This window comes from Candoia aspera, chromosome 1 (assembly GCF_035149785.1).
Source record: "Candoia aspera isolate rCanAsp1 chromosome 1, rCanAsp1.hap2, whole genome shotgun sequence".
NCBI classification, from domain to species: Eukaryota; Metazoa; Chordata; class Lepidosauria; order Squamata; family Boidae; genus Candoia; species Candoia aspera.
The window spans coordinates 7,381,079-7,395,498 of NC_086153.1; the positions used below are offsets into that span (position 1 = coordinate 7,381,079).

The following is a 14,420-nucleotide window of genomic DNA, read 5'->3' on the forward strand; positions in this document are numbered from 1 at the left end:
GCTAAAGGAACATGGCTCATATTTTGAACTGAGGATCTGATTTTTATCTTTATATTCCTCTCAAGCAACTATTGGTTTCGAGCAGTGTTTCTCAACCTTGGCCACTTGAAGGTGTGGACTTCAACTCCCATTATTCCTCATATTTTGAACTGAGGATCTGATTTTTATCTTTATATTCCTCTCAAGCAACTATTGGTTTCGAGCAGTGTTTCTCAACCTTGGCCACTTGAAGGTGTGGACTTCAACTCCCAGAATTCCCTAGCCAGCATGGCTGGCTGGGAAATTCTGAGAGTTGAAATCCACACATCTTTGGAGGCTTACAACTGGTTTGGAGGCTTACAACCGCATATTGATTAATAAAGATGAGATCTAGCATGTTCTAAAATAAGACAAGATAGAAAGGGAAATGTTTACATGATGACATAGAGGATGCAGAGTGGAGGCAGGATGGAAGTCCCATAGACCCCATCACATTAGGGACTAACCTATTCCCTCTTGTGAGTACATGCTGCTGCTTTAGCTACCTAAGGATAGAGACCAGACTTCCCCAAACTAGTGCCTTCCAGATGTGTGAACTTCAATACCCAGAATTCTCTAGCCAGCATGGCTATTGGTGAGAATTCTGGGAGCTGAGGTCCTCCTATATAGAAGGTGCCATGACTGTGAAGGCTAAACAACCACCCACTTTCAAAATTCAGAAATTAAGACGAAAAAATAAGAAGGAAGAAGAGGTTTTATGTTTACATTGGCTTTTCACCACTACCCCACACCTGCTCTTGGACTGAGAGATAGGGAATGGCCTGAAGTCACCCATGCAGTTTCCATGCCTAAGGGAGGACTAGAACCATGGTTTTCCACGGCTGATATAGTAGTTTAAGTAGGGTCTCCCATCTTAGAAACCATTATATCCCACACCAAAACAGAAAGCTATGGGAAGCGACCAAACAAAAGCATGGAGATCTATCAGTGGGGATAGCTAAACTGAATCTCCAGCACAGGATCTTATACACCAACCAGAATTTCTCCATATGTCTTCATTTATTACTCCCACCAGTACCAGCCAGCACCCTTATTACCCAGGGATGAGTACTCAGGCCAAGAGAGAGAGAGAGATCCAGCTTGTGCAAGGCTGTTACTAACAGGAAACTAACTCTCTGAATGGAGATTGTTCTATATCCCAAACACCATCATCTTCAGACAGGAGTGAGAGATCTGTAGACTTGGGGAAACCCAAGGTTTGCAGGAAAGACCCCAATGAATTATTGGGGAGACAAAAAAGAAGCAGGGAAGACTCAGAACACTTCCAGCATGAATGCAAAACAATTAAAATGCAGCAAGAAAGAAGAATGATATGATAACACAGGAATGAGGGAACTTATAAGAGGTCCGAAGCTGGCACTGTGAAACCAGAGCCTTTCGTGCTGCACATTTTGTTATAAACACTTCCGTTGTCCTTCTGATTACCAGATGGGCTAACAAGAGCTGATCCTTCAGCCTCAGGCCCTGTGTGAATGCCTCCCAGGGGCATCTCACAGGCTGCTGTTAGAATACGTCACTCCGACAGAAGAGACTCTTGATCCAATCCATGGGAGCTCCTCCACCAGCCTTGGGCCTCCAGCATCACAGAAAACAGCAACGGTTCCTCCTTGAAAGCCCCCAGAAGGATTACAGAAATGGATCCCTACCCAATGGGAAAGCAGTTTAAATCCCCTTCCTCACCCGAAGACTTCACCAACCCCCCGAAAAACCAAGCCGTGCAGCCACGTTCCTCTGCTTTCAGCCTGCCCTGATTGGCAAAGGCGGTGAGCGAAGCCTCCGACGTGTTCTTTGACAAGGCCTAACGCCTCTCAGCACCCCCATGTAATTACACAGTTGAGTGACTGGACTCTGAAGAAAATTGAAGGCCTGAGCTGCGAACAGCTGCCATTTTTTCTCTCCATCATGCCGGCATGATTACTTGAGAAATGAACAGCCTCAGCTCAGAGCTACTCCAGAATTCTCAGAGGAAATATGGCTCCATGTTCAAATAATGAGATTCTTAAGGCAAGTGTTACTTACAATCACACAGCCAAAAAAAAGGAAAAGGAAGGAAAGGAAAGGAAAGGAAAGGAAAGGAAAGGAAAGGAAAGGAAAGGAAAGGAAAGGAAAGGAAAGGAAAGGAAAGGAAAGGAAAGGAAAGGAAAGGAAAGGAAAGGAGGGAGAAAAGAGAGAGAGATCTTTATATTGCACAAATTAGTACTTAAAGAAGATGATGGTGCTTGGGACAGCTATTATGTGTCAGCTGTTCTAAGAGGGCGTGCTGGCCTGCGCGAGGGAAAACAGTGTCTTGTTTAAATTTTTAGCTGGGAAATCGATTTCTGGCGACAGGAATTCTCCAAGTCCTTAGCAGAAGGAGAAAAAGAAACACCAGAAGGGGCTGGGGGCTTGGGGACCTCAACTCTATTAATTAGCGTCTTCAAAAGCATGATGCAGACTGTGATGGATGCCATCAACCCTGGGGTTCACTTTCCCACAGGCTACATAAAAAAGGCATTTTTCTTTGCCCAAGTGTTCTCTTAAAATACCGTAGTCAAATGTTTTTACCCCTCCAGGTCATGGAAAAAGGGAGAGACATTGTCTGTTTTTTTTTTATCTTTTTCGTTGAAGAAGATGGGATTGGGGGATGTGGAGGACAGCAGTGGCCAGCCCAGAAGTGTTGTTGCAGCACCTCAAGCCCAATTTTTAAATGAGGGATTTTGAGGCAAAATAAGATTCTTAGCAGACCTCAAGTATGGTGGATGCTGGCGTGCCCTCTGTTAGAACCAAGCAAGAAATAGTTCTTATTTCAAGACAATTTCCTACACTTTAGGGCAGTGTTTCTCAACCGTGGCAACTTTAAGATGCGTGGATTCAACTCCCAGAATTCCCCAGACAGCAATTTTAACATGTGTGGATGCTAAAATATAAAAATATTTAAAAAAAAAATAAAAATTAAAAGGACCCGAGAGCCAGTTTGATCTAGTGGTTAAGGCATCAGGCTAAAAACTGGGAGACCGTGAGTTCTAGTCCCCGCCTCAGGCACAAAGCCATCTGGGTGGCTTTGGGCCAGTCACTTTCTCTCAGCCCTAGGAAGGAGGCAATGGCAAATCACTTCTGAAAAACCTGCCAGGAAAACTGCAGGGAGTTGTCCAGGCAGTCTCCCAGAATCAGACACAATTGTATTAAAAAAAAAAGACCCCAAATCTCATGGAATATCATGGGAGATTTTCTCAAGAGCCTTGTCCATTTGCAGTGAAAAACAAGATGATTTCTAAAAGTTGGAGGTCAACGAAAGACCTCTAATGGTGATGCAGATCTGACGGCCAATGCTCAAGTTATTGTACTGAAGGCCAAAAACTGAGGCATAAAATCCCACAGCATTAATAAATTAAGTAACAACTGTCTTTTCACAGCAGCTAAAATCCACGACTCATGGGCTTCTGCCAAACAAATGGTAGGCCACGTCCAATACCAGGAGTTCGACCCCACTGCTTGGAACCTGGAATGAGGTGTAACTGCAGACAATCATATCCCTTAGCTTCTTCAACACGCAGGTACAACTCTCAGTTACATTCCAAATAGTTTACTAAAGAGTGTAAAAGAAATTGTGGCAAAGGGCTCCACTTACAATAAGCATCGTCACAAGCAGGTTCTTCTTGGTGGCCTGGGCATGGGAAAAGATGTAGTTGAGGACAGCGTTCATGTCACTTTTGTTTTCCTCTCGAAGAGCAAAGACACACTTATCATAGTGACCTGCAACCAGAAAGTCAACCACGATATTTATAAATAAGAGAGGCTTTATTACAAGAAGCTGCCTTACACAGTCTATCTCCAACCTACTTCAAACTTCCTCTAATTGGGCTCATTCCTGATGTTTGGCCTTCAACTCCCAGAATTCTCAGCAGTGCCCATGAGGGATGGGGAATTCTGGGAGTTGAGGATTATACTCCTAAAGGACTCCCGGACAGGGAAGGGCTAATCTAGTACAAATGGAAACAGTTTGACATGGTTTTGGGCAGAGAACTCTCTTTCACTACCCGCTATTTGACCTTTCTCATTATGATCCTGGGGCTTGAACTCTGGATGCAAATGATCATTTGCTGCAGAGATATGTTGTTGTTTATTCGTTCAATCGCTTCCGACTCTTTGTGACTTCATGGACCAGCCCACGCCAGAGCTTCCTGTCGGTCATCGCCAGCCCTAGCTCCCCCAGGGACAAGTCTGTCACTTCTAGAATATCATCCATCCATCTTGCCCTTGGTCGGCCCCTCTTCCTTTTGCCCTCCACTCTCCCTAGCATCAGCATCTTCTCCAGGGTGTCCTGTCTTCTCATTATGTGGCCAAAGTACTTCAGTTTTGCCTTTAATATCATTCCCTCAAGTGAGCAGTCTGGCTTTATTTCCTGGAGAATGGACTGGTTTGATCTTCTTGCAGTCCAAGGCACTCTCAGAATTTTCCTCCAGCACCACAGTTCCAGAGCATCTATCTTCCTTCGCCCCACCTTCCTTATGGTCCAGCTCTCGCAGCCATATGTTACTACGGGGAACACCACTGCTTTAACTATGCAGAGATATACGCACACCTAAATATGCTATTACACAACTTGTACCTTTTCAGGCTGACACTCACTAGCAAACAAGCCACACTTTCAGAAATAGCTGCCAAGCTTGAAAAATTCTGGCATCTTTAAAAACGAGAGGTCTACATCATGATTTTACTATTTTTTCCAAGTTATTCCTAGGCCCTGAGGTTTCTCTGCAGCTTAGCTTTAATGGAAGAATTAATAACTGAAAAGCTTTCCCAAAAGACAGGAAAATCCATCATTATCCACCTTCCTATAAGGCACACCCAAGGCTCATGGGCAGCTCTAGGAGTTTTTCAATGCCCTTATGAGTTTCTCCTGCAACTTTTCTGAAGGTTGATGAACCTTGCCTCCCTGATCCAGCAATGGAAAGGGAGTCAAGAAAAATAGAGTGAATGGACAGAGAAGGTATGTGCAAAGGAAACATGCACAAAAAAGAGGTATAACTGGAAGGAAGGGTGGTGCTGAGAGTGTGTTGTTTGACCTACCAGAGACAAAGCTCTGGTGGAGACGAGATGAGGGTCTATAGGTACAAAAGAAAGGGAGGAAAATTGGATGCCAAATGAATGAAGAGGAGAAAAAGGGGTGCTTTTTCTCCCCATGGACACTGACTTTGCTCACTTGGGGATTTGACCCCACCCATCATTATGTAGCCCCACTTCCCCAGAGTGGATGGAGCCCTTAACTCCTAAAAGGTGGCTCATCCCGACTTTAAATGTGCAATGATAAATCCTTTTCCGCTCTTGTAATGGTATGTGGGAAAGACCTTGGGAGATGGGACAAAGAGATGCTGTCTATGGAACGGTCAGATAAGAGGGGGCATGGCCCACAGCTGCATAACGGGAAAAGAAAGAGACTCAGAAGGGACCTTCCCTAGGTTCTCAGGCTGCAAAGGAGATGGCGGGAGATTTGTACTTTGAGACTTGCAAGACTGATGTCTGCCTTCCCAGGTAGAACAGACAGAAAACATGACCAAATGAGCTAATTCTACTTTATTGTAAGGCTACGTTAACAGAATCTTGCAAGTCTGAAAGTTGCAAGGTTTTGGCACCAACCGCTAAGTTATTCTTTACCCAGGCCTTGCCTGTTTTTCTGTCCTGTTCTTTTATGGCCTTTATTTTCCTTTCCAAACAACTCAGGAAAAAATTCCAGTTCAAATGAAACCAAGTCACAGGCAATGGGGAAGGCCCTTCTTGGTCAAAAACTTTGAACAGCTCCTGCCAGCCAGAGCAGCCTGGGAAAGTATAATGGTCTGTGGGAATGACCTTGGGAAAGAGGAGGAAGAGCCACAGCCTAGACAACCATCATGTAAAAGATATCTCAGCCCACACAAGGAAAAGCGGTGTGGAAAGCGTCTCACAAGGGGCCCTCCCTAGTTTTCTGGAAAATAAAAGTAAAGGAGGAAAGAGGCGTTTTCCAACTTGAAAGATTTTGTTACTGTAACCTTACAATACAGGGAGTCCTCATTTAGCGACCATAGGTGGGATCAGCAACTTGGTCGTTAAGCAAAGCAGTCACCCGGTGAAACCATGACTGTGCTTACAGTCTGACTTCCACTTTCCTTGGCTTTACAGACCTGCAAAGGTCGTCAATGTGAGGATTGGCTGTAAAGTTAATTTTTCATCAACCTCGTAACTGCGAATGGTCGCTAAATAAGGACTACCTATAAAGATAGTGTTAGTACTCATGGCTGGTGCTTCTTGTCTGGAGTGTCTCGAAGGACTAACAGAAAGGGGGTGGGTGGGGAGGCAGAAATGGATGCTTGGAAATGAAGCAAAGCAGCTTGCAATGCTCTTTAACTGCTAATGTGGAGGGGGAAGGACCGACCATTCTGTCTAACAACAGACTGTTGTTCATTTGACTGGGTCAAGGGCAATGGGAAATCAGCTCAGAAAGCTGTCCCACTAGACTATAGTTAACCAGCCTGCCTGTTCCTTCGCGCGGTGTGAAAGCTAACCATCATTTAGAAAGGAACAATGTTGGTCAGCAAAGCCTTGGGCTGACATTCCAGTGCAAGGCTGCCATCTGGCGGCCTGAATTATTACAGCTCCTTCATCCCTATTGTGAAATCACATCCCACATCCCGCCACCCTGGCTCTAAAATTCAAATCCTGAATTGATAGGACCCACCGTGTTGGAACTGGGTTTCCACCTTTAGGTACTGCCGGAGCAAATCCATCACCACTGCCTTCATGTGCCCTCGGATGCCGCTTCGGTATCTGCAACAAAATGAAAATACTGAAGTGGATAATCTTCAAAATCATGGTTGCATTGCAAACACCCTTCCAGGATCTTCATTCACAGTTGCTGTTGCTGATTTAACCGCTATGATAATGCACACCCTGAGGCCATGGAGGCCAGACTCAGAGTTCCATGACAAGGTGGATTTCCCTAAGAATCCAGCGGTTCTGGATTTTTCCCCCCCCAGATATTATAATTCTATATTTTATTTATTTATTTTATTTATTATTCAAATTTAATTACCGCCCATCTCCCCCAAAAGAGTTTTAGGTGTTTCAGCAGTAGGCCCTTAACTGCATTTACTGGGGGGGGGGGGGCAGGGTTGGCTCCCACCACAAAAAAGCCTATCATTTGGGCTTCCCATTCAGATTTTGCCAGGGTGTACTTCGGTGATGACACTCACCTTTGAACCAGCTGCACAATGCTCTGAGTGTTCATGAAAAAAACCTCACGCTCCGATTTGCGGTTTAAGGTGGCTGCATGACTGTCCAGGATATTGGCAATCTACAGGAAGAAAAGAAGCAAACTTTGATTGATACCATCAAAGTTTTCAGGCTTGGCTTGACTGAAAACGGGGGTGGGGGGCCACAGACAACATGCAGACAGAATCTGACACCACGTATCGAAATTTAGCAAATGTGTCTTTCTTTTCAGAAAAAGCAAACGTCTAGCCCTGTAAGGCTGCAGAAATAGGCTGGTCTACTTAATTTCCAACATTAAAGTCAGGAACAGAGAAGATATTGAGGAGAACAAGTTTTGCTTGCTTGCTTATTCATTTACAGGTAGTCCTCATTTAGTGACCACAATTGGGACTGGCAACTCAGTCATTAAGCGAACCAGTCTCTACATAAAATTGTGACTATGCTTACAATCTTACTTCAGCTTTACCACCTTTGCTTTACAGACCTGCAAAGATCATAAATGCGAGGATTGGTCACAAAGTTACTTTTTCATCACCATTGTAATTATGAACAGTCGCTAAATGAAAACTACCTGTACAGGTAGTCCTCGCTTACCAACAGTAATTGGGACTGGGAAGTCCATCACTAAGCAATGTGGTCATAAGGCGCACCATCACATGACTATGCCAACTTACAACAGCAGTTCCAGCAGTCCCAGTTGCTGTCATTAGGCATATCCCATGCAGCGTCCTGCAATCACATGATCGCCATTTGTGATCTCCTGCTGGCTTCCCCATTGACTTTGCTTGTCGGAAGCTGGCAGTGAAGGCTGCAAATGGCGATCACATGACTGACAAGACGCTGCAACGGTCAGAACTACGAGGACCTGTCATAAGTGCCCCTGGTTCAGAGCTGTTGTAACTTCAAACGGTCACTGAACGAGTGGATGTTAAACAAGAACTACCTGTATTTGGTTTTTATTCCACTTTTAATTTTGGCCAGTTCCAGGCAGCCTATATACCTAATGATCCCTCCTCCAATTTTCCCCACAACAACCACCTTGTAAGGTGGGTGGATGGGGCTGAGAGAGCGCGACTGGCTCAAAGTCACCCAACCTGCTTATTTCTCTCAACCCATGATTGGCAGAATATCATTATCTGAAATAAATATTTCTAAGCAGGTCTACTTTATTGACACGATTTTCAAAACGTAATAGATTGGGGAACTGCCAAGGATTACATCTCCCATCAGCTCCCAGTACCCCCAGTCAATGCTGCCATTTCCCATACTGGCACAGAATCCTGGGATTTAATCCTGAAAGTCATCAGGATGAGGAAAATAGCGAATAAAATAAAATAGTTAATAAAGAAGTTGAACAATAGAAAGGAAATGGTGGGAAATCCTAGGGAAATAGATTTCAAAATTAGAAGAGTTTTTTTTAATTAATAAAGTTGGGATTAGGTTAGTAATATTTATTCATCACTGTACATATCTAGAGATTATTACAATTTTCATAGCCTGATAAATTTCTATTTACACTTTGGATATTAACACATTATAATATAAAACAAAACAGAAGAGCTTTATATCAAATAGTTCAGGGAGGCTGTTCTGCACCAAGGGAGCTGCGGGGGATGAAACCCCATTTCTACTTGCTGTCTGCTTAATCTCCAAAACTGGGGGTACTGAGAAAAGGGGTCCTTAATGAACAGGCAGCTTTGTATGAAAAAAAGGCAATTAAATTATTCAGATTTGGTTCCATTTTTATATTGGTTAACAAACTACTTCCTGATAGATTAACATTGCCTATACAGATGGTTTTTTGGGCAGAAATCCTGAAGGTTTAAAATCTGTAATTCCCCTTCAGTCACAGCAGGTAGCTGCACATATGGGACCCTGGTTAATCTCAAACATGGTAGTTGGACTTAAAGTGAAATACCTTTCTGGTCACCAAAACATGGAACCCACAGAGAAACAGTAATTCCACCCCTTGTAATAAAAGGTGGGCTTGAGACTTCTTTCTGTCCCATCCATGTCAACCCTACACTTTTGTGTGAGTTCAAAGAAGCAAGAACTACGTAGAGTTCAGCCACAAAGTTCTTTTTAATGCTACTCTGGAGAAAATAGAGAATCTTGGAAATAGGAGCAGGAATTTCCCAGCCCCTTTCATGGGGAGTCTGCTAAGGAGGGGTCCCTTTGAATGATGTAAAATGCTTCTTCCCATATTTCTTGCCTCCTGGGTTGAGTTGCCATTTTTGAGATAAGCTGCCAACAACCTCGCCTTATACCCCTTCATTGTTCATGTCTGCAGTCCCTTGCCTTCCTTTCGCAGCCTCCCCACCATCTCTCACAACCAAGGATATTATTTTTCCACCTAACCAGTTTCTAGCCAGTAACATTCCAGTTTCAGCCCAGATCACAGGCAAAACGTTCCCTACCTGCTGGCTGGGAAACTGGCAAAGGACAGATGTGATGTTACTCGCATACTGTGCCATTTCCTTTTTGATGGATTTTTCCACATTGGGGGGGATCCGCCCAGAGACACTGGTCATGATATCCTGAAGCTCCAAGAGAGGCAAGGATGGATCCCGGAGAGTCTTCATTAACCGTTCAACCCAGTTCTTCACCTGAGTTAGCGGTGGAGTTAAAAGTAAGAAGCAAACAAGTTTGATTTCTATAGGCATTTTCACACTACAAACTAAAACTGGTTTCAAGTCCAGTTTAACTGTCACAGGTTCCAACACCTATGGAACCTAGGTTCCAAAACAACTGTCAAAGGTTCCAAATAACTGTCACAGGCTTCAAAATCTATGGAAGGTTCCAAAATAAATGAACAAAATCCCTCTGAGATTTGTATTTCTTTTTCTTTTCTTTTTTTTTAACACCAGAAAGCTCTCTGAGAAAATTCCCTCTACCTTTATAATTTTGCAACTATACCCTCCAACAAATTTGCAAATGGTTCACGATGCCCAAAGTTAATATTTGCAAAACTTACACTAATAGAACAGAACTAAGAAGAAAGGATGTCTCCCCAGGCCCACCAAACTGCCACAATCTTGTAATTGTGCTCATGTCTCTCAAAATTTTGCAAGAATTCACAACCTCCTAAGGTTATGGCAAATTGCTCGGGCACAGGGCCATCGCCCAACATTGGGTCGCTCAACTCCTATCCTAGGAGGTTGTAGTGATGTAAGGAAAGTAAAGAGTTTGTAGCATAAAGCAGCATTAACCTAGGTCAGTGTCTCTCAGCAGCTTTCAGATGTATGGACTCCAGCTCCCAGAATTCTCCAGCCAGCATGCTGGCTGGGGTATTCTGGGAGTTGAAGTCCACACATCGGAAAGCTGCTAAGAGAAACACTGACCCAGGCTGATGTTCTCCAGATGTGCTAGATCTAAAGATACAAGGTTAATTGGCTGGGAATTCTTTGGAGTGGATGTTCTAACACATCTGGAAGCCACCAGGCTGGAAAGGCTGCCATAAGAGGCTATGGTGTATGCCAACCGAAGGGACAGAAGAAAGCAATGAAGACTACCTTGCTGGTGAAAAAGGGCTCTGGAAGGCAGTACCCATTCATCACGTTGAGCAGGTTGTCAAAGACATAATGGAAGATCCGGTGGAGCTTCTCACCCCGGAGTGCCGTGCTCTGAATCTGGGGCAAGGTTCCCGTATGGAGTTCAGCCTTGAGAGGACAACACAAGGGAGCCAGACTGTGAGAGTTGTACCAATCAAATTATCTGCTTTATTTCAAAAGGGGACGACTTTCTGAGGTCTTCTGGGCTGAAGCTTCTGCCTGAAGAACATATTTCCCAAACAGTTCCACCAAAGGTTGATCCTCTCTCTAAGATGGGATCCATTGCTGGTCTCCTTTGTTCTAGAGTAAACTTCCTGCCACTAATCGTTCTGCAAGGGTGCTCTTCCTGGGTGCCTTCAGACTCAACAATCATGCCCTGCTTCTGTCTCATTTCCTAGTTGAACTAGAGTCCTGCTGGTTGGAAATCCACACATCTCCAAGTTGCCCAGCTTGGGAAACGCCGCCTTAGAACTAGCCAAACCCAAGAAAAATACAAACAGGTTCCTACCAACTATGAGGCAAAACTTTGAGAGTCCCCAGAAGCGTTCTGGTGGGCCCCATGCAGACTTTGGGTCCTTTTTATCATCCTCTTCATTATGGACATTTAAAACCTGCCACGAATTTGTGGGCCCAACAAGTGGCATCACCACCTAGCTGACCTTGCCCAATCTCAACAAGCTAACCAAGGCTGGAGCTGGTTGGCGCTGGGTGGGGAGACCATCAGGTAATCACAGAGCTGTAGGTCAGACTGGAAAAACACCCCCTTGGCAGAAGACCAGAGAAAATGACAGGTGTCCCCAGAAGCCAAACAAAACCTGTCTTTTAGTTTAAATGTCTGTGAAGTGATAGCTCTTATGGCTAAGCCCCCAAATTTACCTGTTGAACTCGGCTTGGGTCATCCAGCTGCAGTTTAGCAATTACACACCCAGGCTCGAGGGCTGCCCCAGGGCGCTTCACATAATGGATGCAGCCCGATTCTGCCGCTGTGAGCGTCATTACCATCTTCATCACCTGAAAATACAGAAGACCAAGTTGAGCATGTGGGTTCTTAGAGGCATGGCTTCCCTGCCTTCACTGCCCTGTTGAGGTCCAGCCCATTTCTCAGCTCCTCCATTGGTGATTCTTATTACAGGGAGTCCTCGCTTAATGACCACAATTGGGACTGGAATTTGGTTGCCAAGCAAAGCAGTCATTAAGCGAATCTGACCCAATTTTATGACCTTTTTTGTGGCAGCCATTAAGTGAATCACTGTGATTGTTAAGTGAACCACACATTTGTTAAGTGAATCATGCAGTTCCCTATTGATTTTGCTTGCTGGAAGCTGGCTGGGAAGGTCAAAAATGGTGATCATGGGATGTTGCAATGGTCATAAATGCGAGGACTGGTTTTAAGTCGATTTTTTCAGCACCTATGTACGTCCAACCCATTGCTAAACAAATGGTCATTAAGTAAGGACTACCTGTAACAAACTGCATAGGCCAGTCATTATGCCTCATTTAAGCAAGAAGCGTAGGGATAAATATAGAAAGCTCATTAAAGGTAGGACCACCCTTGGATCTGAGTGTTACAGAAATAGGGCTGCTGATAGATCAAAGAAAATCTGCATTAAAAGTTTTCTGTTCAAACTGGACCTTGATCCATTGTAATGATTACATGAAAACAGTTATTCCTTGAAACAAGCCTACTTTACCTATATTGATCCCTCACAAAAATTACGCTTGCTAGTTTAGGGAACAGTACATCTAATAGCTCACAGAATGCAAGTAAAATATCTGAGATTACAAAGCTTGAAAAATATACTAAAAAATGCATGCGTACCAGCAGGTGAGAATTTGGTACCAGAAATTCAATACGTCAGAAATGTCTTAGGGTGTAATGGGATGATGAATCTCTCTTTTTGAAGCTAGGCTTATAACAGGCACTTTTAATCTTTTAAGTCAAGGTGTCTGGGATGACACATGGTGAATAAAATAACTTATAGGTTTCAGTGTACATGTTCTGCTTATTTGGAGTCTTTATAACGTATTTGTGCTTTACAAAACACTTTAAAATGCAGTGGGGAAAAATCTGGGAACCTCCTTAATTGATTAAATCCATATGCAAATAGAATGGTTCCAGAGGGGGAAATACACATACAGTATGTTGTATTTATAAGTTTTTGCATTAAAATATTAATCAGTTTCTCAGTTTTATTTTTAAATTGCTAAAATTTTTATTAATAAAATTAATCTAAACCAAAATCAATCTCACTCTGATTAAGAGGCAGATTGAATAAAGGCATGGATGGAAACTGTGTGTGTGAGTGTGTGCACGCAGGTGTGTGTGATTTTGCACTTCTTAACACAAGGTCTTCCCAGGAAGGCCGGCCTAACAGGCCCACAAGCTTTCTTACCTCAATTTCACCAAAACATTGCCCAGAAAAGACATGTCCACCATCTTCCACCACATACTGGATGAGTTTCCCCGCTGATGGTGAGCGCAGAATCGACGGGTCATTTTCCTTCTCAAATACACAGGTTTTATTGCCAATGGTGATGCGATACCTAAGCAGAAAGTACAAAAAGGAGACGGGTTGTGGTCACAACTAGATTAGACAATGGGTGATCTAGACCCATTGTCCAATAATATTGACTTCAAGAGGGGATCTTAAGCTCAGAAGGAAAAAGGGGAGGGGATCAATTTGAGGACAAGAGTATTTTTCGAGCAGGCATCCTAGGGAACCTTGGATTTTTATCCAGGGGAGAGGAAGGATGTTGTGGAATTTTCCTTAGCAAGATTAAAGGCATGTGGAATGGAAGATCCCTGAACATCTCGAGATAAGGTAAAAGGGGACCAACAGGAAATTTGGGGAACGTGAAGCTTGTTGGGCTGGGAACAAAGCTTCCTGGGTTCTGCTCCTCTGCTTGCAAGCATCCCTTGAAGCACCAAAGGTTACCTGTCCACTTCTTCTTTCATGTAGGTGGTGTAACTGCTCCCATCATAGGACAAAAGGAGACCTCCATCACTTAGCCGGTGAACGTCAACCTCCACACAGGAGCCATGCATGATGACAACGTAGGAATTTGGAGACTGCCGAGCTACCTGTCAGAAAGAGAAGAGCAGGAAATAAGTGATGGCGATGCTGAATGTTCTTAGGATGACTTTGGGTGGCATCTCAGGCTTACACCTGAGGAGGAAGCTTTGTTCCCAGACCAAAGCCCCTTTCCAAGAGGCCATCACAGAGGGGTGGTATTATGGCTAAGAAGTTCCTGCTCCTGGCCACTGGCTTGGTGGAGTTCCATGGATAATACCTCTAACCTCACAAAAAGCACACGCTTCTTCAAAAAAGCATGACCTTCTTTGGAACAGCTCTTCAACACAACTTCGTTTGCTTCTTAATTATATGCTTGCAATCTCCCTCCTTCTTGTCTTTCTTTCCTTGTTTGGCTCCTTGAATCCTTTTTGTTTGAATTGTTTGAATCTCAAATTATTCTCCCAGTTCCTCCGATTATCACCCTTGAGGACCCTCTTCTTCAACATGGCCTCCTCCAGATGGGTTGGATTATCACACCTGAGATTCCCAGCCAGGCTTTGGAGTTTTAAGTACAATTCAACACCAGTTGGGG

General features: G+C 43.9%; 1 protein-coding gene across 5 annotated transcripts in view; it reads right to left on the bottom strand.

The window, feature by feature from the left end:
* ACACA (acetyl-CoA carboxylase alpha) overlaps nt 1-14,420 on the bottom strand; it is a 252,885-nt gene that overhangs the window by 161,932 nt on the left and 76,533 nt on the right. For all 5 annotated transcript variants that reach the window (XM_063296753.1, XM_063296749.1, XM_063296752.1 and 2 more), the window contains 8 exons: nt 13,751-13,896; nt 13,208-13,358; nt 11,691-11,825; nt 10,776-10,922; nt 9,681-9,869; nt 7,245-7,345; nt 6,731-6,819; nt 3,647-3,771 (listed from right to left, as the gene is read on the bottom strand). In XM_063296753.1, the coding sequence (XP_063152823.1) occupies nt 3,647-3,771; nt 6,731-6,819; nt 7,245-7,345; nt 9,681-9,869; nt 10,776-10,922; nt 11,691-11,825; nt 13,208-13,358; nt 13,751-13,896 (1,083 nt within the window). The remainder of the gene's footprint in view (nt 1-3,646; nt 3,772-6,730; nt 6,820-7,244; nt 7,346-9,680; nt 9,870-10,775; nt 10,923-11,690; nt 11,826-13,207; nt 13,359-13,750; nt 13,897-14,420) is intronic.